Here is a 25190-nt window from a genome sequence, read left to right as displayed (position 1 = left end):
CAGATGTAGCAGTTATAGTCTGTTGCTGAGTGGCACTCAGGGGGCCCGGGAAGGGAGGGGGGAGCCAGTGCAGCACGTGCTCAGGGAGTGAATGTGAGCATGGCACCTTCTGCAGAACATCTCCAGGCCTGATACTGGGCTGGGCCCTGGTGTCATGGATCCCATGGTCTACACCTCCCATCCGCCATGTCACTGCATCTCGCTGTTGGGGATGCCCATCCCTCCAGAGGTGGCAGCCATCCCCATGTCAATTTCCACTGGTCCCTCCCCTCCAGGCACTTCCCTGGCATGACCCTCCAAGAGCCCTTGGGCCTTCCTGTCTGTCTTCTTGGTGCTGAGCTGGCCCTGGAAAGGTGGGCTCCTTGAGTGTCACTCTCTCCTGGGGTCACCCCTGGCATGATGCATCATGACCCCTGCCCAGGGGTGTGATTCCCCTGGGTGGTCCCAGCCTCTGCCTTCCATGCCTGTTGTTACCTGCCACTTAGAACCTCCATTTTTTGGTGACAGTTACCCAGTGTGAGGACTGTCTGAGTGCCTGTTGGTTCTGCTTGTTTTTAATTTTAGTACCAATATCTGCAGCACTCCAGCAGGGAGCATAACAGATAAGAAATTATGTTAGCAGCCTATAAGATGCTGACTTAGAAGTTTTGTGTGGGCTGCAGCCTTGCCCCAGGGTCCCAAGTGACCTTACTCCATAGAGGCAGCTGTATTCCCATGGGATTCCAGTTATTTCCCTGATTGTAAAGGGGTATGTCCTCTTTCAAAAAAAGTCCTACCCTACAAGCTATACAAAGTAAAATGGGAGCTCCCATAACCCTTGTGGCAGGCTGATGGCCACCAAGATTTCTGCCCCTGCATACATACCTGTGTCATCTGTTCCCGTAGTTGTATGTGGGACCATGGGGCTAAATGTGAAGGGATTTTGCCAATGTAATACAAGTCCCTAATCAGTTGACTTGGAGTTCATCAAACGAGAGCGATCCTGGATGGGCCTGACCCAGTCAGGAGAGCCCCCAAGTGGGACCAGGCCCCTCCTGAAGAAGTTAGCTGCCATGCTTGGTGGGGCCCATGGCTGGGAACTGGGGGTGGCCTCCAGGAGTTGAGTGTGACCCCAGCCAAGGATGGGAATTCTCCAGTAACCTCAGGAACGTAAGGAGGATGCCAAGCCTCAGTGAGACCCTGCCAGTTGGCATCTCGAGTGCCACTTCAGGGGGCCCTGAGCAGAGTACCCAGCACAGCCTGGCCTGCACTCCTGACTGCAGACTAAGATAAGAAGTAGGTGTTGCTCTAAGCCGCAATGTTTGACAATTTGTTAGGCCACATAGAAAACCAGTACACTCCTGATCAGGTAACACCGTCCTGGCTACCACCTAACCACCATCTTTATCAAAATGTTTGTTTAGACTCCAGAGCTAATTCCCTTTATTGGCTCCAGACTGTAGGGGCTGCTGGGTGAGCTGTCACATCCTTCTGGGGGCTTCCATGTCACTGCTGGTGACATCACTCGGTCATAGGCCCATGCAACTGCTACCTGACACTAAACTGTCCCCAAATGGTGCACAGACTCACCCCCCGCCACCAGATGGTGCATAGGCCCACCCCAGATGGTATACTGACTCAGCTTCTAGAGGTGCACAACTCACCCCCCAGATGGTACACACCCCTCCCCCAGATGGTGCACTGACTCACCCCCCAGATGGTGTGTAGACTCTACCATCCCAGATGGTGCACAGACATCCCCCCTTCAAGATGGTGAGCCGACTCCATCATCCCAGATGGTGCACACTAACCCCAGATGATACACAGACTCATCCCCCCAGATGGTGTGTAGACTCACTCCCCCAGATAGTGCGCAGACTTACCCCCTCAGGTGGGACACAGACCCACCTCTCAGATGGGGCACAGACCCACACCCAGGTGTTGCACAGACACCCTCAGTAGCAGGGTGAGGAGTGCCCATTAGTGATGAATAATTAGCAGTTTCAGTTATTAGAACAAAACAAAGCCATGGGTGACTTGCTGTCCTCAGAGCCCCTGACTGTGGTTGGCCTGTGCCCTGCCCCTGGGTGCTATGGCACAGATAGACTTTTATTGGTATTGAAGTACCCAGAAGTGGTGAGTGAGGGAATACTTTCTCTTACTTGGAGCCTTGATGTGGGTACTCATCACACCCACATGTTTCCGAATTAGGTATTTAATGAAATCCCCAGCAAACCACTAGAAATTCAGCTAAATAGCGACTCTTGCGACAAAAATAACCCAGCAGTTAATATTTCTAGTTAATAACAAATGCATGTCACTGCTCCATGTTTAAAAATAGGAATTGAGAATCATAGGACAGAAGGTTCTGCTCAGTCAGCTTTTTTTTTTCCCCCCTCAATTTTTCCTTTTCTGGAGACTTACGTAAGAATCAGAACCAGAAGCCAACATCACCAGTCTTAATTCAGGTGCTGCCTTCCTGGCCTCCCAGCCTCCTGGCCTCTGCAGCCCCCTCTCCCCACAGGTATCGGGATGAGTGAGCAGAGGAGGGGTGTTGGGTGTCTGAAGGAGAACACTGTTTCCTGACCACATGAAACAACCTCCACCCACAGGGGTTGGTGGGATGCCCGGCCCAGAGAAGCAACCTGTGGGAGCAGTGCCAGCCAGGTCAGATCTGAAATTCAGTCCCAGAAGAAAGGGACAGAGTAGATGTGGCAGGAGGCAGGGGTCTGGGCCCAGCTGGCTTCTCCCTAAGGCTGACTGCCTCAGCCGGGGCTGGGGTCTGGCATGTGGAGCTACAGAAGATTGTTCTATGGGTGGCTGGGGTTCGTATCAGGGACAGTGACCTCCCCCCCGCAGGGGCCTATTCCTGAGACCTGGACCACTGTGTCGGGATAGAGAGCTATCGCAGGCCAGACAGGTGTCTTTAAGGTGGTGAGACTCCCAGGGCAGACCCAGAGGGTTTGATGGCCATCCATAGTCCTTGGCCATGTTGGTGCTTGTGGAGGTGCAGAGTTGGGTGCTCACCCTCTGTGCACAGGATGAAGGCACATCTGTGGTCTGGGCTGTGGTGCCAGTGCCAGTTTCACTTTCAGTTTTATGAACTTTGTTAACTCACATTTCACCACAAGCAAATGTTCATAAAAATCTAAGATTAAAATCAAAAATTATTTTTGGAAACTTTTTAGGATCTGACCACATATTAACCCCAGCATGGCCACAGGCTGCCAAGCCATAACTCCTGGCTCCACGTCCTCTGTGCACCTGCCCATGGTATTCAGGACCCTTTGGCAGTCACTTCCTAGACCCAGAGGTCTCATGGATGTAGCAGGGGTGGACCCCTTCCATTCAGTCACTGTCTATGGCCTTATTATATTTAAAATGGCAAAGCCGATTAGAAACTTTGTTTTCTCACCTTGAAACTAGAACTCTTTTGAAAACACGGACATCTTTTCTACTTGCCTACAAAATACTTGTTTGATTCATAATGCAAAAATCTAGAGAAACGCAGAAATCCTTACGTTATGCGCTTCCTTTCCCCAAACACCCCAGAACACAGGACAGCAGCTTCCAGAGTTCCTGCACTTGGCTGCTGGCTACACGCTTCCCCAGGGCCCTTCTGAGAGGCATGCTTACACTTCCAGGAAGTTCACGGGCTCACTGGGGGTGGCCTCAGGGGAAGGAACACATGGACAGAGGGGGAGTACCTCTGCCACCTGAGCACCTGGGACATGCTTGGTGCCAGCTGCTCAGAGCCCTCCCCCGCGCAGGCCCTGATCTGGTGGCCCTTTTTGGGTGGGTAGGAATATGCAGGGTGGGATGGGATACGTACCTTCACCCAGCATCTGCTTGTTTCTTTGGCAGGGCCCTGGGGCACAGTCTTGGCCAGAGGCTCCCTAGGAAACAGCCCTGTCTGGTGCCATCACTGACCTCTGTCTCCTGAGGGTTCCTGTCCTCGCTAGGACTTGCCTATGTTGCTACTGAGGCTAATTCTTTGTTAACAGGAGAAATAAAACATGGCTTTTCTGTTTTCCCCTGAGACCCTTAGTCATCCTTTCTCTTTCAGGCTCATCCTGGCGGCCAACAGGGATGAATTTTACCACAGACCATCCAAGTTAGCAGACTTCTGGGGGAACAACAATGAGGTCCTCAGTGGTGAGTTTTTCCTCTCAGGGGGGTGGGCACAACATGGCAGAAAGTAGGCGCCCCCAAGTGGTTTTATCTGTTCCTGGTGCTGCTTCTGAGTATAAATGTGGAATGAGTCAGTGGACACTCATGGGGCAAGCTCCCAGTTTGGGGTCTGAGGCCAGCATTGGGGCAAGCAGCCCCAGAACTGTTTACCCAGCACTGTCCACATGGTTTCATGTGTTGTGGATTCCCACAAAAGTAGCTGGAAGGATCAGTTGGTTTTATTTGGATTCATCTTTTCACTGTGGGCATATGGTTGGGTTTGTATGAAATGCAGGTTCACACTCGATCACTCTATGAAGCATCATAGTTGTGTGTGTGTGCTTGTATGACTGCGCTTATGCCTGCATGTTTTTGTTTTTTGTTTTTTGTTTTTTAAATTTTTTAATGTTTTTTCATTTTTGAGAGAGAAAGAGTGTGTGTATGCAAGCGGGATAGGGGCAGAGATTGAGGGAGACACAGAATTTAAAGCAGGCTCCAGGCTCCGAGCTGTCAGCACAGAGCCTGATATGAGGCTCAAACTCACGAACCACGAGATCATGACCTGAGCCGAGGTAGGATGCTTAACTGACTGAGCCACCCAGGTGCCCCACACCTGCACTCATTTCTGTTTACACACCAGCACCCCTTGCTCCAGAACTGGCCTGAATTTGGGGAGTAGAGGCTTGGTTGGGGCATATTCAGATGGGAACTGCCTGAGGAGTTGTCATGGAGGTAACTGTCATGTCTCCTGCCAGTCCAGGTGGCAGCCTCCCTGAGCCCCTTAGAGAGAGTGCAGTTCCTGCCCATGGGGCGGGCAGGGGTCTACTTAGAAAGATGTGGACAGGTGTTGGCCAGGCCAGGGGTCCATCTGTCTGTGAGCCAGGCATCAGGGAAGCACAAGAGAGCCTGGCAGAGCTGACAGGGATGCTCAGGTGCCCAGTGGGCTGAGTGGGTGGCCTCAGAGGCCTGGGGAAGCTGTGTGTGCCCTGCTTTGCCTGCGGTAGCTAAAAGCTCGACTGGGAGCACTTGGGTTGGCTCATTTGGTTAAGCATCCGACTCTTTGGCTCAGGTCATGATCTCACGGTTCATGAATTTGAGCCCTACAATGGGCTTATGGCTGACAACCCAAAGCCTGCTTGGGATTCTCTGTCTCTTTCTCTCTCTCAAAATAAGTAAATAAACATTAAAAAAAAAAAAGAAAAAGAAAAAAACAACTTTAAAAGTTTTAAAAACCTTAAAAAATTTTTTAAAAGCTTGACTGTGGAACTTCCATGGAAGGCCTCCTGTGTAGACTGGTCAGGTGGTTGTGTGAGGAAAACCCTGCCCAGGCTGGATTGCCCTGGTGCCATGTGGGAGGACAGGACTGGGGAGACTAAGGCAGGGCAGTGTTGTGGACAGGAAGTCTGGCAGGTGGTGGGGAAAGTTGTTGTGAGTCTGTGAAGGAGGCTCCACTCACTGAGTGCAAGAGGGAGAAGAGGCTGGGGTTCTGAACTGTGTCTTGGCCTCATCAGAAGCTGCACAGGAGACATGTGAACTGAGGGGTAGGCTGGGACTGGCAAGGAGACCCCTGTATGTAAGCTCTAGGCACTGCAGGACAGTAATCTGGGTGAAGGGGGTGGCTTGTGTGTGGGGTCCTCAGCTGGGCCAACCACGGCTCTCCCAGAAGTGAAGGGGCAGGCCTGAGGGGCTATGTGATGAGGTTCTGAGGGGAACCTGTGGGCCTGGTACCCAGTACCCACTGGGCCTGGTTCCCAGTACCATGCTGGCCATTCCTGGGCTAGGATGGAATGGGAGGGGGTCATGGGGATGGGGCAGGCTGTGCATGTCGCTGTTGCAGGGCATGATTGGGAGGCTGTAGTGGGGGGGGAGGATGAGGGGGACGAGGCCCTGATGGCACTTTTTTTTAATGCTTATTTATTTATCTTGAGAGAGAGAGAGAAAGAGCACGTGCACGCGCGTATGGAAGGGGCAGAGAGAAAGGGAGAAAGAGAATCCCAACCAGGCTCCAGGCTCAACATGGAACCCAACACGGGGCTGTATCTCACTACCCTGAGATCATGACCTGATCCGAAATCGAGATTCAGACGCTTAACCAACTGAGCCACTCAGGTGCCCCATCTTACATTTTTGTACATGGTGTGAGGTAGGGTTTGAGGTTCCTATCTCCTACTACATCTCCCCAGTTCTTCTAGTCTTATTTATTGAATAGATACTCTTTCATCTGTTGCATTCCTAGGGCAACTTGGTTGAACACATGTGTGTGGGTCTATTCTAGACTCTCTTATGTCCCATTGATCTGTTTCTCTGTCTTGATGCCAATGCCACACTGTCTTGATTACTGCAGCTTTTTAAGCAAGTTTTGAAATTAGGCAGGATTAAGTCCTCCGGCTTTGTTCTATCTCAGAACTTCTTTATCCATCCTGACTTCTTTGTGTATGCACATAAATTTTAGAGTCAGTGTAGTAATTTCTATAAAACAGAAAGCTTGCTGGAATTTGAATTTCAGTTCTGTTGACTCTTTTAGTCATTTGGAGAGAACTGTCATCTTACCAATATTGAGTCTTTGGTTGAAGAACAGGACATATTTTTCTCTCTTAATTAGAGCTGCTTGACTTCTCTCAGCGCTGCTCTGTGGTTTTTAGTCTTTAGGTGTTACACATTTTTCTTTAAATGTTTTCCTACTTTTTGGTTTGGTTTGGTTTAGTGCTATTGTAAATGGTATTATTAAATTTTCATTTTCTGATTTTGCTACTGTTTACTTACTAGTTCTCGTAGATTTTTAAAAATTAATTTATTATCATTTTTTTGTAATCTCTACACCCAAAGTAGAGCTTGAATTCAGGACCCTGAGATGAAGAGTCATAAGCTCTTCCAACTGAGCCAGCCAGGTGCCCCCTAGATATATCTATATCTATATCTATATCTATATCTATATCTATATCTATATATCTATATATCACGTATATCTGTACATCTATATCTATGTAAATATAAATATAAATTTTTTTTTGGTTGAGGGGGTAGATTCCTTTTGGATTTTGTTCATATGCTATCCTGCTGTCTATAAACAGACAATTTTACTTCTTCCTTTCTGATCTTTATATTTCTTATTTCTTTTATTGTTATAACTTATTATTATAAAAATGACATTTTAATGACTTAGTTGCTTTTACCCCAATCTTCAACTAAAATGATCCTCTAGTCTAGTAAGATGCTTTCCTGTGGCTTTAAGGGCCTCACTGACCCTGTGGCGAGGCCCCTTGGAGTACTAACCATGGCCTGGGCCTATGGGGTGGGGATGAAGCTCACAGGTGGGCCTGGATATACCCCGGACTCCTAGTGAAGTACCCACCCTAAGGGCCTGTGTGTCCTACTGGGAGAGGACAGCCACCTGATCCAGGGTGTGGGATTGGGGCATGGTGCTGTTTCTAGGACAGAGCTGGCACCGTGCTCCCAGCCCAATGCCGGTCCAGGCACCAGCATGCATTCTGCATGTGCCAGGTTTTACTGCAAGCTTTCAGGGACTCCTGTGGGCATCAGATGTCATCCTAGGGGGCAGGGTCTCTCTCATGTGCCCTGTGGGCTTTGGGGCTGTCTTGCAATGAGGAGTTCAAGCCCCTGTCCCATAGCTAGGACTGCTGGACTGATTATGTGTCTCCCTAGGCCATAAGGACAGGGCCGTGGTAAGTGCTACTGGTGGTGACACCATCATCTGTCACAGGACTTGACATGGAGGAAGGCAAGGAAGGAGGCACGTGGCTGGGCATTAGCACACGGGGGAAGCTGGCCGCGCTCACCAACTACCTGCAACCACGGCAGGACCGGGATGCCCGGGGCCGAGGTACCATGGGGCAGTGGTGGAGCGGGCAGGGCAGGGGGTGGGCTTTCCTTGGGCACATGTAGACGCAGGAGGTAGAAGAAGGGGAAGTGGGGTGTTTCTGGTCCTAAGGCCCACTGGCTGCCATTACTGTGGGAACCACCTGCTGCCCGGCCCACGCAGCACCCACCTGCACAGATAGGGTTTGCCCCTCTCAGGGAACACTCTCCACACTTGTGCCCCAACCAAAGTGTCACTTCTGACTGTCGTCATTGTTCCCCACCTGTCAAATGTTTGCAGAGCAATACCCCCTTGGAAGACACATATTGTTCCCGCGGAAGATTTTTTTCCCTCATGCTGTACTTCATTAGGGGGTATAATTGAAGAAAAAAAAATTAAAACCCAACAAAAACAGAGTTCTTGATGCAGACCTCCTTAGCTGCTAGGTCAACGAGATATGGCTGGCATGGTGGTGTTTAGCTCGTACCAGCCCCATGTCAGTCTCCCCATGAAGAGGGACTCAGCCCTGCTGCCTTGGCCATGTGTGTCTGTCCCCTACCCACAGGTGAACTTGTGACCCACTTTCTGACTACAGACATGGACAGCTTGTCCTACTTGAAGAAGGTCTCTGCGGAGGGCCACCTGTACAACGGCTTTAACCTCATAGCAGCTGACCTGAGGTGGGTCTGCTGGGAGGGGGATGGCAACCCACTGGGTGCTGCCACAGAGTTGGGTCATGGGCTTGACAGGAAGTGGGGTTCCCACCCTGCCACTAAGCTTGGGGTACTGTGGTGGCCTCCCCAGGGACATTGCTCCTGTTGAACATGGTGAGGGTCCCGAGGACCAACCGGCTATCATGGGGACTCAACGAACAGAGCTTGGGCTTTCTGTGGTGCCGTGAGGGCCACCAGCTCCTGCACGACAGCTGTAGCATGACTCCAGTGGGCATCTCCAGGCATGAGGTCTCCCCATGTCTGTGGCGAAGGAGTCCCCTGTTTTGGCGCTGCCCCTCACATGCCCTGCTCTCTGGTGGCAGAAGCGTCCCAGGCTAGAGGAGGAGGGTCCAAGCACCGCTGACTGGTGTGGAGCCCGGCAGCACAGTGTGGTCGGGTGCTGCTGAGCACTGGAGCCTCACGGCAGCTTCTCCAGGGAGGCGTGTCTGAGCCTGCAGCACAGCTCATTTCAGGTTCTGCAAGGCACTCAATGGATAGCTCCCTCGGCCTGTCTGGAGTTGTCAAGGGGCAACAAAGCTGTCCCAGCTGCCCAAGGGCCCTGTCACCAGAGGACATGGACACTCGCCTGTACAGGCGTTTGGGGCAAGTCTTTCCCTACTTGGAGTCAGACAAGTAGGCAAGGAGCAGAGGCAGGTGGAAGGGTCCCCAAGGAAGCACGGGCCTGGAGCCTCAGGGGTGCCTGTGCTGGCTGAGAGTTAGGAGTCTGGCTGCTGGAACCCAGCAGAGGGCCTGGGCCATGTGGGGAAGTGGCATTTGGGGATGTTGCCAGGTCCACGTGAGGCACACAGAGGTGCAGCAGCCAGCAGTTACCTGCGTAGCTGTTTGGGGGATGTGCTGAGCCCTTCATGTGCAACACTTGGTACGTCCTCACAGCCACCACCCTGTGTACACCTGATATGGCTGAGCTCCGACAGGCAGCTGACATGGCTAAGACCCCTGCTGGAGTGACGTAGGGCTGGGGTCTTGTGGTGCTTCTCTGGGCACCTGGCTGGGGGGTCCAGGTGCCTCTGGAGACAGTAGTCACATCCCATCAGGTGGGCACCAGGTTGGGAAGAAGCACTGCACGCACGGCCGTGGTGCCACTGGACATCAGCCGGTAGCATCTGTGTTTCTGAGCCACCAGTGGCTGCAGCCTGGCTTCTCAGAGTGTGTTTATCTCTGTGACTCCCATGCCTGGACCCTGGCCACAACCCTGTATTAGTTCAGACACCAGCTACCCTGCTCTGGACCTCCACAGGGCTGCCTGTAGCCCAGGGCCTATTGGTCAGCAGCATTTGCTGAGTGTCAGTTGAGAAGTGGGCCCTGCCTGTGGTCCACTTCCCACTGCGGACACTGAGCTTTATGGTGAAGTAATTGTTGGTGTTTGGTACAGGTTAGCAGGAGTCATGCGGGACCCATGTCCTTGGCGGGGGGATCCCAGAGCCCATGCCCAGGGCTGGCGGTCAGATGACGGGCAGAAGCGGGGGGATGGCTGGGGTTGCATGTTAGGTGCCAGTCTCCCGCCTGGCCCTGTCTACAAGCGTGCAGACAAATGTGCAGACAGAAGAGTAGACGCTATTGACAGTCTTGGTGTATAAGGCAGATCACGTCAGGTGGGGGAGTGGTAATGTCACAGCCACGAAGGATGGCCAATGTGGAGAGGCCCTGGCTGGGTGTTCCCACCTCTGATGCCCCAGGGCCCACGTGCATTTCTCTGAGTAGGCCTCGCAGAGCTGCTGGAGGATTCAGGCATTTGTGGGAATAGCCCGACAAGGTGGGTAGGGTGTCCTGTGCTCCCTTCCACAGGACTTGTACGTCAGAGATGTGGCCCAGGAACTGTAGGCGTTTTGTGTATTTTGCCCTTCGGTGAAGTGGGCATCCATCTCTCACATTCTCCCTCCCTGCTGCCCCTCTCCTTGTGTGCCCCTGCTGCCAATGCCCCAGAGGTCAGTGGAGGTCATCAGTTTCCATCAGGGTAGGTGGTCAGTGCCCCATGGTTTGCCAATGACCAGATGCCTGTCCTGAGCCTGTTTCCTTCTACAAGGAGCCCTAGGCCCACTGTGCTTTAATTGTCCACTGCATGTGGGAACACACCTGCCGCGTGGATAGTCGCATTGATGTAGAGGCTAAAGTGTCCATGGGAGGAGGTGGGTGCTGGCACGGACACTTGTTCCCTTGCCCTCCATGCTCCCCCTGTACAGGGACCACTTTGCCTATCTGTCGTTCTGTGTACATCTGATCCAGTCTGGGAGACCAGTAGCCCAGCAGGACTTGGTGCTCAGCAGCCATGTCAAGTGGCTGGGTGATGAGGGCCCTGTGCTCTGAGTGGATGCATGCATGGGCAGGTGGCTCCTATAGGTAGGACTTGGGCCCATCAGTGCCTGAACAGCTCTCCTGGATCCTGGGGCCACAGGGTTGGACCATATCTCCCTAGACACAGCCCTCAAGGACAGGTGGCAGCCAGGGGAACCCAGCGGGTTATTCCCAAGGGCCAGGTGTGCAGGGCAGAGGCCAGAGGGAGTCAGCGGTAACCAAGCAGCCCTGGCGATAGGTGCCGGGAAGAAGTCAGGGCCGAGAAGAAAAGAATCCCATCATCATTATAGCTGGTCCCTAACCAGGCATGGGGAGAGTTGGTGTCCAATCCATGGGTCTTCATGCTTTCTAGGTTTTTGCCTACAAACAAAATTCCTGAAGTCATTAGTCAGATATCTTAAGAAATGAGCCAGCGGCTGTGGGGAGGAAAAAGATGAGCAGAATGTGAAGCCATGTGGGGCCAGAGTGGGCATTGCCGGTGGAACTCCCCGGCAGCCCCACCTGGTCTTTGCGATTGTTCATCTTGAAGGCTCAGGTCCCATGTGTGGTGGTCTCCGTGCCTCCAGGAGGGCGGCTCACAGGCCAGGAAGAGTCCTTCTCCAGTTTGCAGAGAAGGCAATTCTAAGTCTTAGTAGCAAGATTTGCTATGGTATTTAGTAGGAGTGGGAACATTTTCAGCTCTGAGCACTTTGAACTATTTTTAAATGTACGTGCAGTGCATGAAAGTAGGCAAATGTGATCTTTGATGCTTTGTTCTGAAGCCTCTGTTACCCTGGGGCATCCCTCTCTGTCTAGAGGTATCCAGAGATGAGCTGTGGGTGGTGACTGGTGTTTATGGGTACAGAGCAGTTATCGACACATGAGCCTGCAAGTACCCATGCCACGGGAGCATTCAATGAGGCAGGAGGGTCTTTTAGATGCTGTCCCTCCCAGGCTGCTCCCAAGCCATTGGTCCCTGCAGTGAGCCGGGAGTCAGGAGCCAGGAGACTCAAAGCGCCTACCTGAGAGGCCCCTGAGAGGCTGGAGCCCTGACTAGCTCCTGCCCTGGCTATGGCGAGCCATTGTCCCTGTGCTGGGAATGGGGCCATGGGGATTGCCAGGCAGTAAGAGATCAGAACCCCCCATGGCTCCCTTCTGACCCTCTCTCTCCTCCTGTCTACAGCACAGAGAAGGGAGATGTCGTTTGCTACTATGGAAACCGGGGGGAGCCTGAGCCTGTCGTCCTGGCACCAGGTAAGCCTGCTCTGGTGGGTGGTGACAAAGTGGGGGCTGCTTCTATAGGGACACCTGTATACTTTTCAGAGCCTGGGTTCCTGTCACATTTCTCTCCTGGGACTATGCTCTTCTGCTGTTCGTGTATCTTATGGCCCCAGAGTCCACATGTCAGGCTGCCTACAGCCAAGGCCACCTGCCCACAGCTTAAGCCTTCCCTAGCACTGAGCTCTTGACTGCCAGAGAGAATCAAAAACTAAGAGGCAAAAAAGGACACAGGCCCCTCTTACCTTTCTTACACAGGCCCCTCTTACAATTCTACGCATTGGCCCAGAGGCCTTTGTGGAAGCATCTGGAAAGCACCCCTGTGATGCCCTCCCTCAGTTTATCAGTACTTGAGATTCTGTGACTGGAGATGCTTGTTTTCTGCTCAAGAAAGGAAGGATGGGATAGAGGGAGGGAGGGAAATCATTTCAAATACATCATGTTGTTTCCTTGAGCTTGACCTTGCCTGATCCGTGTCACTTTTTTTGAATAGCAGCTTTGTTGGGGGGCCTGGGTAGCTCAGTCTATTGGGCATCCGACTTCAGCTCAGGTCATGATCTCATGTTCCATGAGTTCGAGCTCCGTGTCAGGCACTGTGCTGACAGCTCAGAGCCTGGAGCCTGCTTCAGATTCTGTGTCTCCTTCTCTTTCTGCCCCTGCTCACACCCTGTTCCCCCGCCCTCAAAACATAAATAAACATCAAAAAAAAATGTAAATAGAAGCTTTGTTGAGATATAATTCATGTATCATACAATTTACTCATTTTAACTGTACCATTCAGTAGGTTTGAGTCTATTCTCAAAGGTGTGCAATTATCACACCTGCTGTTGAACTGCTATTGAATTCTGTCACATTTTCATCACCCTAAAGGGAAACCCCCATCCCCATTAGCATTTACCCCCCACTCTTCCTACCCCTCAGCCCTAGGGAGACGCAGAATCCAAAGCAGGCTCCAGGCTCTGAGCTGTCAGCACAGAGCCCAATGCGGGGCTCGAACTCACTAACTGTGAGATCATGACCTGAGCTGATGTCGGATGCTCAAACAACTGAGCCACCCAGGCACCCCTCTTTCTTTCTTTCTTTCTTTTTTTTTTTTTTTTAAGTTTATTTATGTTTTGAGAGAGAGAGAGAGACAGAGAATACCAAATAGGCTCCACACTGTCAGTGTTGAGCCTCATGTGGGGCCCAGACTCACAGACTATGAGATCATGACCTGGGCCAAAGTTGGGTGTTTAACCGACTAAGCCACCCAGGCGTCCCCCACTAAGCTACTTTCTGTCTCTGTAGATCTGCTTGTTCTAGATATTTCATATAAATGCAATCATACAATATGTGGCCTTTTGTGACTGGCTTCTTTCATACCATCATGTTTTCAATGTCCATCCATGTTGTAGCATGAATTAAGGCTTCATTCCTTTTTACAGCTGAATAATAATTCCGTTGCCCAGATATTCTATATGTTGTTTCTCCATTCATCTGGTTGATGGACACTCAGGTTGCTTTCACCTTTTGGCTGTTGTGGGTAATGCTGCCGTGAACACTTGTTACAAGTTTTTGTGGGGACCCGTGTTTTCATCTTTCTTGTTTTTATACCTAGGAATGGAATTTCTGGGTGGTAAGGCCCCTGTGTAGCCTCTTTTGGGAGCTGCCAAACTGTTTTCCAAAGTAGCTGCACCATTTATGTTCTCCTTAGCAGCATGTGAGTTTCCGATTTTTCCACATCCTCACCAACAGTTGTTATTGTCTTTTTTTTTTTAATGTTTATTTTTGAGAGAAAGACAGAGCATGAGTGGGGGAGGAACAGAGGGAGAGGGAGACAGAGGATCTGAAGCAGGCTCCACGCTGACAGCAGAGAGCCTGATGTGGGGCTTGAGCCCATGAACTGTGAGATCACTACCTGAGCCGAAGTCAGATGCTCAACTGACTGAGCCACCCAGGTGCCCCGTCTGTCTTTTTGATTATAGCCACCCTAGTGGATATGAAGTATCTTATGGTGGTTTCGATTTGTGTTTCTCTGATGGCAAATGATACTGAGCCTCTTTTCGTGTACTTATAATTCATTTATCTGTCTTCTTTAGTCCTTTGCCCATTTTTTAAAATTGGGTTCTTTGTATTTTTATTATTGAGTTGTTTTTTTTATTTTTAATTTTTTTGCATTAAAAAAAAAACTAGTTGCTCTTGATGGATAAAGCACAATGATAACCCAGCCTGGTGGCCCAGCAGAGCCAGGGCTGTCTTCCTTGGAGGTGGCTATGGCCACCTCAGACTTAGTTGAGATCCTCACCTGAAAGCTTGTGGCTCCGTGTCCTCAGTGCATCTTTCAGGGTGCATGACTCCGAGTTCACCTGCCACTGCTGCCTGCGGCTCCAGGGGCCTCTTCACTTCAAGGCCGTGCCTCTCCTTTTTTTGACATGAGAAACCCTTTTCTTTCTTGTCACACATTCTTTTAACCCACTGAGAACTTGTTCGGAGAAAGTAGTGCTGACACTCTATGGCTCCCCCTTCAGGGTCCTGGCCAGTATAGAGTAGAGGTGGGCCCTGCCCACTCTCACTGAGCGAGGCTCTTGTGATGTTAGCAGGCTCCCTAACCGCTGACATATCCAGCACGTACCCCTCTGGCCTCAGGTTGCTGATTCTCCCACCCTTGACCTTCTCAGGTGGATCCATACCTTGCAGCTTTTTCCAGCTTAGAGATGGCGGTGAGATGGGGAGATGGTTCCTTCTTGAGTATCCCCTTGCCTGTGCCCAGTCGGAATTTAGGTTGTCTATTCCCTATTATTCTGCCTATCAAGGCCACTTGACACCTGTGCCTCAAGGTCTCCTGTGAATGCCCTGCTGTGTTGAGTTCTCCACTCCTTGCCACACAGACGGGTCAGAAATACACATAGAGAAGGTGCTAGAGTATGGGCTGGCCTGGCCTCAGTACCCCCGGACCATACTCTTGGCCCCTTGCCCAGGGTGGGTAGGTGGGTGGGTGGGAGTTTACCCTGAATTCAGACAGTGAGGTCTCTGCACCGGCTGGAGTGTCCCCCTTTCTGCAGGGACCTATGGACTAAGCAATGCACTGCTGGAGACACCCTGGAGGAAGCTGTGCTTTGGAAAGCAGCTCTTCCTGGAGGCCGTGGAGCGGAGCCAGGAGCTGCCCAAGGATGCCCTCATCGCCCAGCTCCTGCACGTGCTCAACAATGATGAGGCGTGAGTGGGCAGGTCCAGCTGGGGCAATCAGAGCATCCCTCTTCTGCCCTAGCCCTGGAGATAGAGTCAGGCAGGCTCTCCTGTCCTTGGAGGCTCATGGAAGGGACTGGGACACGTTCCTCACCCTGGGGTAGCCTGTACGGACACACTGTTCTTTGCTCCTCTCCTACCTGCTCCCCTCCTGGGCCATTGCACTTGGAAGCTCAGTGCTCTCAGAGGCTTGATGCAGGCCTTTGTGGGACAGAGAGTAGCTGGAGGTTCCCCGCGTCCGCACACAGCTACTGGGAGATTGTAGAAAGCTCCCCAGTAGTTCGCAAACCACAGAAACAAGCAGACGACCTAGGAGTATGTCATGAAGTTAACTGTCCTTTCAACATGCTGTCCTATCAGTGCTGTGGCACAGACATGCCTGTCCCAGGAATTGCCTGGGGGAAAGTTGCCCCTGACCTGACTTCCTTCAGGCACTTCAGTGGCCTCTGCACAGGGCACCTGCCCTAGGGACACCACCCTCTGGTGTGTCTTGACCATCAGCTGGGGGTCAGAGGTGCTGGCAAGCTACCTTCCTTCCATTCAGTAATGTGGCCCATACTCAGGCCAGGCCACTATCCTGCCCAGATGCCCCGTAGCCCCTCAGAGGAGCCTCCACGGGCTGCCTCCCACTCTTCTCTCCTGGGACCCTCCTGGCCCCTTGCTTACTCTCCCTCTCTTCTCCAAACCACGAACCACGGCTCCTTCTGCTTCAGCACAGCTGCCCCTCAGGAAAGTCCTACTTGGGCTGGCCCAGCATCCTATGCTCAGCTGCAAGTCCACGTGGCCCTTGGTCACTGTCTGCCATCCCCTCTGGCCTGAAATGGGGTCCTGGCTGCCTGGATTGACAGCTGTGGTCCCCGCACCAGCTTCAGTGGCTGGTAAGCCACAGGGCTTGAATGGGCTCCTGTCACATGGAGGGATGCCCGTGGGGTACCTCTTGGAGTAGGCAGGGAGTGTGTGGGGCCAGTGACTCCCTCAGCCAGGCCCCCACCCCTAGCACCCCAACCACTCAAACCTCACCAAGACAGGAAGGTGAGTTTGCTCCGGGAGATGGCTTCTGTCCTTCCTGTGGGTGGCCCTGTACAGCTCTGACTAGATGGACCCCTGCCATTTGCAGATTCATCAGAGCCTTCCCCAGTGCTCAGCTCATAGGTGCTCATGTCCCTGGGTCCTAGGGAAGGCTCCTGGTGGTTCTGGAAGGGGGACTGGCCCGGCAATCACTATCTGGCAGCCGGGGCTCAATGATGGAGTCCTGAATAAAAAATTGGACTGAGATTTGAGGCCTTCAGTAGGAAAGTGCACAGAACAGCCCTCATGGATTCCCCAACCACTTCGTGAAGCTGGTGGGCTCCTTAGGCACCGCAGGCTTTGAGGACATCAGGAGGGGCTGCAGGTTGGGTGGGTGGAGGCAATGGTGACCCCTCCTCTTTCCTTCCAGGCAGCTGCCAGATCCAGCTATTGAGGACCAGGGCAGGGAGTATGTGCAGCCCTTTCTGAGCAAGTACGCAGCTGTGTGTGTGCGCTGCCCAGGCTATGGCACCAGGTACGAGGGGCTGCTGGGTGTGTTCAGTCCTGTCCCATGAGGAACCCGGCCTTCCCTCAACTCTATGGATCCCAGAGCCTCTGCCCTGTCTAAAAGCAGGTGCTATTTCAGCTTGGGGGGTTGTGGGGCCAGCAGATACCACATTAGTTAATGTTGCATGAAATGCCTGCTGGCTCCCATGGGTGCTGCAAGAATAGTTCCTGGGCTGTTTCCTGCTCCCTATACAGCCATAGGGGAGCTGGGATGGCTACGGGCACCCTTGGGTTGGCAAATCCCTGTGGGCGCAGAGGTCCCACTGCCCAGCACTTCCCCTCGCTCGCCCTATGTCCTTGAGCCTGTCACATTCCCTGTGTGACCAGGGCAGGGATTATTAGGTCATCTCAGCCTGGGGACATCACCTAATGGAAGGGCAACTACTAGTCTCAGCTGCAAGGAGAGAATGCCTGGGAGGGAGGAGCTGTTGGCATCAGTGTCTCCTGTGCCAACAAGTTCCTTCCCTGTCTCTCCCTCCTGGGCAGAGGAAGATTGGCTCCGTGTGTGTCAGGGAGGCCCAGTCCACCCATGTGGTTCTGCCCAGGGTAGCCCATATGCTATACTTGGACCTGCCTGGGAAGTACAGAAGAGGGTAGGCTTCTGGACCAGCCAGGATGCTCCAGGAGTGCGCACCTGGCCCACCTGGCCTATAGGCCGACTGTAGCCGTGTGCACAGCCACATCTGCCTGGACTTGGCTTACACCAGGCCCCGTGGGTACCAGCCTCCTTCCAGGCTGGAAGCTTGCTGTGACTATGATGGATAGGCCAAGCTCTTGGGGGCCCACAGCCGTAAGGACTCAGGGATGGGGTGCTTGGGTGGTGGCAAGTGCTGAGTGATGCCAGGGTTATGTCACATGTACTCTGAGTGCATGGCGATGTTGCAAGTATGCTTGGTGTTCGGGTTCAGGTCAGCCCAAGTCTTCCATCCTCTAGGAAACGACAACTTCAAGCCCTCTAGCTGGGGGACAGGATGGTAGGCAGGGTCAGGGTGGTGTCAGTGTCCAGCACTGATGCTCCAGCACCCGAGTGTTATAGACTTGAATGGTGGTCTTTCCATTGGGCAGGCTTTTCCCTTGGCAAGTGGCAGGGCATCAGTTTTTTTCAAGCTTGTCCTCTGTCATAGACTTATTTTCTTATTTTCCTGCTCATGTGTACTCATGTGCATGAGGCAGAGTGCCAGGTCTGCTCCCTGGCTGAGTGTGTGGCTGCTGGGTCCAGCTGCAGCTGGACCAGTCTTCAGCATGTGTGTGCCCATCCTGGGTGTTGGCCTGTGCTCGGCTGCTCAGGGACCTGGTGCCTGCCCTCTGTCAGGGGGAGACAGGTGCTGACTAAGTGAGGTATGGCCTTGGGGAGGGCTGGCAGGAGGAGAGAAGGTGCACTGAGCATTTGGGATGGGTAGTGGGGAAGGAGGACAGGAGAGAGTTCCCGGTGACCGAGGCCTCATTTGGGGCTCTGACAGGCAGGCAGGAGGCTGAGGGCAGAGGGCTAAATGTGGGCCCCTTGCTCTCTTTCAGAACCAACACAGTCATCCTCGTGGATGCGGACGGGCATGTGACCTTCACAGAACGTAGCATGCTGGACAAGGACCCCTCCTGCTGGGAGACCAGCACCCACGAGTTCAAGCTGCAGAGCTAACCCTTCCCCCTGGATGTGGCCACTGGGCTCCAGGAAGGCCCTGCCTCAAGGGCTAGTATGGATAGGAATTATCACATGTACTGCCTGTGACTTGGCCAGCATCCCCCAGGACCAGGGTCCTCTGGTGTTTGTGTGACCTGTCTGTGTTGTCATGTCCAGCTCAGGGTCCACCCTCATGCCAGTGGGAGTGACAGAGTCACATGGCCAGGTCTGAGGGGGGCTCAGGTGTGCTATGCATGTGTGAAGGCACCTGGGCCTACCCCCTGCCCAAGCACAGAGGCACATACTCAAGGCACATGTTTCCACGCATACCTGCAGGTGCATGGTCACACACACACACGCACATGCACATATGAGCAACAGAGAGGTACACACACACACTCCCAGGCATACCCACACATGCGTGCCACACAGGCAGAGGTGTGCCTCTCACATCCACATGTGCTTCTGGCTAGTGGGTCTTTGCTTTGACCAAAACAACAGGAGTAGACTGTTGTTTAAGAGTGGCTCCTCTCCTGGGTGTAGTCCACTTCTGGACAACCAGACTTGCTCTTAGAGAGGAGAGGCCCCATTTGGAATGAGAAATGAGAACAACTCCAGAAGAACCTGCTTTCATAACAGAAGCACCGCCTGGTTGGTTGTCCTTTGTGCTCTGGGGGATCTCCTATGTGCATGGGGTGGTCCTGTGGGGGAGGGGAGCGGTCTTGCATGCACCAGGGGTCCTGTGTATGCTGAAACACTTTGCCAGGCTCTCAGGCACCTACTTGCCTGCCCACTGGGGTCATGGGTCCTGAGCAGGCCCATCTCAGCGATGGGACACAGCCAACCCTTTCTATTTCCCTTCTCCTTGGGGAGTCGGACTTCATAGGAATCTGTCCTTGAACATGAGACCTTGATAATAAAACTCTGAGGTGTGGTGAGTCCGTGCATTTCAGATCCTTGTGTGATGGGGGGACAGCTGTGCAGGGGATCAGTGGGGTTGCTCTCCTGGCCTGCAGGAGCTGCCAAGACATTTTCTTCAGAAGGAGCCTCTTCCCACTTTCTTCTTTTGCTCATGGGTTCCTGAGCATCATGATGGAAACCTGAGGGTCCATTGACCTGTCCATCCATCTGTCCTTGGGCAGAGGCTGGGGTCTGAGAGAGCTTGTGTGTATGGGACACGGTAGGTACCAGATACAGGGCCTCCTGAGCTGGGCTGAGGAACCGGGGACTCATCTGGGTGAAGAGGAACCTCCTGAGAGTATAGTGTGATCAAGCCTGCACTTGGGGTGGACTGTGGAGGCCAGGGGATGGTAGGAAGGAGTGGGTTTCAGGGCAAGAGGACAAGTGGAGTGTCTCTTAACCCCAGGATCCTGGTTTTGGACAAGCACTTGGGAATTCTTGTCCCTGGCCCCAGCTGAGCATCAAGGAGTCCCACGTGTGTCCAGTGCTGAGACCCAGACTTCCATTGCCTTTGCAGCTGACCCCCAACTTGGCCTTTTCAGAGCCAATGAGAGCTTGGGGTAGGGTGTGGACCTGCACTGGGTCCTACTTGCCTCCTCAACCCTTCCCTCTTACCATCTCAAGCACCCCTCAGGGGCCCAATGTCCTCCTTGGCTCATTTTGAACTCAGAGGAAAAGTGTCTGAGCATGGTCAAGTTTGAATGGGATCCCCAGCAGCAGCATAGCCCATGCCTGCAGGCCCAGGGGTAAACTGGCCCCAAGTCCCACGTTTGCTGGTTGAGCCGTACTGAGCTAGGCTCCTAGCCTGGATACTCCTGATGCCCTTCGTCTGCCTCAGTGGGCCATGCCACATCATGGACCAGTGCTCCACACCAGCACTCACCCTGGCCAGGCGTGTCGGCCCTCATGGGGCACCACTGGGCTGGTGCAAAGCCATCTGAAGACTTTCCTAGTTGTTTGCCTCTACCCAAGGACAGGGCCTGCATGGGATACTCCTGCCCTCAGCCTGTCCTGAGCTCCCCAAGGGCCTGAGCCCTCTGAAGATATGGCAGCCCAAGATGTAGTTCTATCATTATGGGTTGAGTTGTGTGCCCCCTGAAAGATCTGTTGGTGTCCTAGTGCCCGTGCCTCAGAATGTGACCTTTATTAGGGTCTTTACAGAAGTAATCAAGATAAAATGAAGTCATTAGGGTGGGCCCTAATCCATTATGACTGATGTCCGTATCAAAAAGGGAAAATTTGGACATAGGGACAGACATGCATGCAGGCAGAATGGCCTATAAAGACGAGCTATGCTGTGTCATGCTAAGAAACTACCAGAAGCTGAGAGAGACCTGGAACAGATCCTTCCCTGGTGCCTTCCAAGGGAGCGTGGCCCTGCTGACACCTTAATCTCAGACTTCTGGCCTCCAGAACTGTGAGACAATAAATTTCTGTGGTTTAAGCCACTCATTTGTGGTACTTTGTTATGGCACTCTAGCAAACTAATACAATTGTGACCTTCGCTCTACAGATGAGGAAATTGAAGCTTGGGGAGATACCATAATAGTGTGTCAGTCCCCTGGCAGGTGGGAAGGCAGAGTCATGAGGCCAGGAAGGAGCAGGATGAGGACAAGGTACATCCTGGGGTGTCTTCCCTTGGGCCATGGCCCTCCCATGTTGGTCTCATCTGCTGCCCTGCACCACCCCCATCACCTCACTTACCTTGCCCTTGCCCCTGCCCCTACCCTTGGCCATGCTTTCTGCACAGCTCCTGCCCCGGGGCCTTTGCACTTGCTGTCCCTTCTGGTTGAAGAACTCTTCTGCCCCTATATCCAAACCACACTCTCCCTCACATCGTGCAACTCTTTGGTAAAGTCTTGGGAGGCATCCCATCTAAAGTTGCAATCTGCCTTGCCTTGGTCCCTGCTCTATTTTCTATAGTGGTTAGCACTGTAACATGCTATACATTTTGCTTGATTATTTCTTGAATGCCTCCCTGTCAGAATGAGAGCTCCAGGAAGGCAAGGCCTTTCCTCTTTTGCCCATCACTGTATCCTCATGCTCAGGCCAAGTAGACATTTGAGCCAAATATGACATTGCTGGCACTTCCCAAACTGCCATTCATTTAGGCCTTGAAGTGAGACCCTTTTGCAGTTAGAAGGGACCCTAGGAAACTATCCCTTCTAGAAGTGCTTTTGACATGCCACACGGAAGACTTGGACCTGACCTTGGCATAGCTTAGCTAGTCCTCTCTGCTCATCACCAGATGCATCAGATCCCTGAGTCCCCTGTATGGGTCCTCTTTTCCCAGATGGATGGGGAATTCACTGCCTCTTCAGATGCCCCTTCCTAGATGAGCTGCTTCTGCTCTCTAGCTCTGAACAGCCAGTTGAGGTATGTTGGCATGGAGTCTGAGGTGTGGAGCTGACCAATATGGAAGCCAAATCTGTAAGTAAACAAGACCAGTCCAGGAATGCAGCTTGGCCTTGGGGCTTGTCTTGGCAGGTCTGAGCTGCTGGCATTCTACCTGCAGAGACACCCTCCCATCCCTCTCCCTCCCCCCACAACCCCTCCTCTGCCCCCCACCAACACCTGGTTTTTTGGTCTCATTTGCCAGCAGATAGCATCATCTAGGCTCTTTAGGAGATACCTGGCTCATGGGTGAGTTGGGCTCAGGTGGAAACAGGAACCCAGAGAGAAAAGTTTCCTCCCACAGCTTGGGCTAGAGTTCCAGCTTCTAGGCATCCATCTGAGGATGGAGTCAGATGGAGACTGTGGGAAGCCAGCTGTAGTGTGTCTGAGGTCTCAAGGCTGAGGCAACTTGCCAAGCAAATGACAAAGTGTGGAGAGGTTGCTAAGGCTGGATGGTGCCATGCCAATGGTTCCTATGAGCTCTGACCACTGGGCCGGGGCCAGCAGCTTGCCCAGCCACAGGGAAGCTGGCCTCCCTTGGCCAAGTCCAGGAGCCAGAACCTCATGGGGCTCGTTCACATTTTATTGTGAAGTAGCTTGTGCTAACCACTGGAGCAGCCAGGTGAACAGAAAAGGGGTAGGAAGGGACGGATGAGCCTGGGTAGGCCTCTAGCTTCCTCACCTGCAATACTCTCTCTCACCACCTTTTTGTTTTTGTTTTTCAAGTTTATTTTTTAGTAATCTCTACATCCCACATGGGGCTTGAACTCACAACCCTGAGATCAAGAGTCACATGCTCTTCTGACTGAGCCAGTCAGGTGCCCCTTTCCCTACCTTTTAAAATATTTTCATTTTGAAATGATTTCAACTTAACTAAAACCTTGAAAAAACAGAACAAAATATTCCAGTGTCCTTCACCCCAGTCCCCCAACTATTAACACCCTATCACTAGCTCTAGTAATATGATTACGACCAGGAAATTAGTGTTGATATAATACCACCAGCTACCACCTACTTTGAATTTTTTTGTTGTTTTTTTTTTAATTTTTTTTTTAACGTTTATTTATTTTTGAGACAGAGAGACAGAGCATGAATGGGGGAGGGTCAGAGAGAGGGAGACACAGAATCTGAAACAGGCTCCAGGCTCCGAGCTGTCAGCACAGAGCCCGACGCGGGGCTCGAACTCACAGACCGTGAGATCATGACCTGAGCCGAAGTCGGATGCTTAACCGACTGAGCCACCCAGGCGCCCCGAATTTTTTTGTTTTTAATTTGAGAGAGAGGAGAGAGAGAGAAAGAGAGAGAGAGAGAGAGAGAGAGAGAGAAAGGGCAGAGGGAGAGGAAGAGAATCTTAAGCAGGATCCACCCTGGGATCATGACCTGAGCTGAAATCAAGAGTCAACTGCTCAACAGACTGAGCCACCCGGGTGCCCCAGATCTTATTTGAATTTTACCGGTTGTTCCACTTATATCCCTTTCCTGAGTCAGGTTCCAATACAGGGTCATGATCCCACATCACACTTAGTTGTGTCTCCTGTAATCGAAGACAGCTTCTCAGCGTATCTTTGACTTGAATGATCTTGACACGTGAAAAGCACCTGCCAATTTTTTTGTAGAATGTACCTCATTTGGGTCTGATCTTTCTTCATTCAGGTTTTGTCTTTTGGGTAGAAATACCCACAAGTCAGTCATGCATGTCCCTTCAAGAGGCCCACAATATGTCCCTTTGCTGGTGCTGACTTTTGTCTTTATTTTTATTGAGGTTTCATTAGTATACCACAGAAGGTACATTTTAAAAAATGTTTTATTTGTTTTTGAGAGACAGAGAGAGAGAGAGGCAGAGAGAGAGAGAGAAAAAATGCAAGTGGGGGAGGGGCAGAGAGAGAGGGAGACAGAATCCGAGGCAGGCTCCAGGCTCTGAGCTCTCAGCAGAGAGCCCTACCTGGGGCTTGAACCCACGAACCATGAGATCATGACCTGAGCTGAAATCCTAAGCTGAAGTCGGACTTAACAGACTGGGCTACCCAGGAGCCCTTAGAAGGTACATCTTTAAAATGTAAATTTTATGTTTGGAAGTGTATACATTTGCTGGTGATCTCTTTCATTTGGCTAGGTGGTGTCTCAGGTTTTTCTCCACTGCAGTTACTATTTTACCTTTGAAATTAGTGTCTCGGGGAGAAACTTTGCAGCTCCGTAAAACAACAAAAAAAGTCCGTGCCAGTTCTCACACTTTTGCCCGCTATTTTTAGCATCCATGGCTTTTGTCTGCAGGTTTGTGCAGGCTGCCAAAAGGGAGATGTTCTATTTCCATTTATTCACTGGAATTCTGGTCTAAGGATAAACTGTCTCTTCTCCCATTTTACTCATACCCTCCCTTTTCTTAAGTTTCTGAAACGGTGTGTGTTATTACCGAGTGGAAAAATGCCGGACAGTTTAGCATATGTCTGTTTTTGTTTTTTTTTTCCTAACGATTATGTTTAATGGTTTTAATTGGAGACGTGTAATGCCGGTCTGTGTACTGTGTCGTCCGCATTATCTAACAAAAAATTTTTAACGTCTATTTATCTTTGAGAGAAACAGAGTGAAAGCGGGGGAAGGGCAGAGAGAGAGAGAGAGAGAGAGAGAGAGAGAGAGAGAGACAGAATCCTAAGCGGGGTCCAGGCTCAGAGCTGTCAGCATAGAGGTCCACGCGAGGCTCGAACCCACGAACCGTGAGATCATGACCTGAGCTGAAGTCCGAGGCTTAACCGACTCAGCCACCCAGGCGCCCCCATTTTTTTTTTTCCAATGTTTTCCTCCGCAGGATCTAAAGCAGCTAGGCGCCCTGTGCTCCCGGCGCTTCCCGCGCTCTCCCGTTCCCGGCATCCTCTGTGCTCCTCCTTCCCCCGGCATTCCCTGCGCTTCCCGCGCTCTCCTGTTCCCGGCATTCCCCGCGCTCCCCGTTCCCGGCACTCCTCGCGGCCACCGCCCTCCGCACGGCGAGCCCCGCCCAGGAGGCGACCGTTAGCGCGGCCGGGGCCTGAGCGCCTGGTTCCGCCCACGCGGCCGCGCTATTGGGCCTAGCGCCGTGGCCGCTAGCGCTGCGCTTCGCCGATTGGCAGCCTCCGCAGCCCGCTCGGCGGTACCCCCAATGCGGGGTGGCCGCGCGCAGGGATTGGCCGCGAGCCGC

The 25190-nt window shown here is 52.3% G+C and overlaps 1 protein-coding gene across 2 annotated transcripts in view; it reads left to right on the top strand.

Annotated features, from left to right (window-relative positions):
• TANGO2 (transport and golgi organization 2 homolog) overlaps nucleotides 1–19605 on the top strand; it is a 36340-nt gene extending 16735 nt beyond the window's left edge. Inside the window, exons 3-9 of one of the 2 annotated variants that reach the window (XM_047827697.1) lie at nucleotides 4046–4134; nucleotides 7871–7990; nucleotides 8532–8646; nucleotides 12155–12225; nucleotides 15291–15444; nucleotides 16913–17017; nucleotides 18565–19605. In XM_047827697.1, the coding sequence (XP_047683653.1) occupies nucleotides 4046–4134; nucleotides 7871–7990; nucleotides 8532–8646; nucleotides 12155–12225; nucleotides 15291–15444; nucleotides 16913–17017; nucleotides 18565–18685 (775 nt within the window). In that variant the 3' untranslated portion in view covers nucleotides 18686–19605. Of the gene's footprint in view, nucleotides 1–4045; nucleotides 4135–7812; nucleotides 7991–8531; nucleotides 8647–12154; nucleotides 12226–15290; nucleotides 15445–16912; nucleotides 17018–18564 lie in introns of both variants that reach the window. The other variant, XM_047827698.1, reaches the window with a different exon arrangement.
• The last annotated feature ends 5585 nt before the right edge of the window (nucleotides 19606–25190 follow it).

Source organism: Prionailurus viverrinus, chromosome D3, assembly GCF_022837055.1.
Source record: "Prionailurus viverrinus isolate Anna chromosome D3, UM_Priviv_1.0, whole genome shotgun sequence".
Taxonomy (NCBI): Eukaryota; Metazoa; Chordata; class Mammalia; order Carnivora; family Felidae; genus Prionailurus; species Prionailurus viverrinus.
This window is presented reverse-complemented; position numbering and strand designations above follow the sequence as displayed.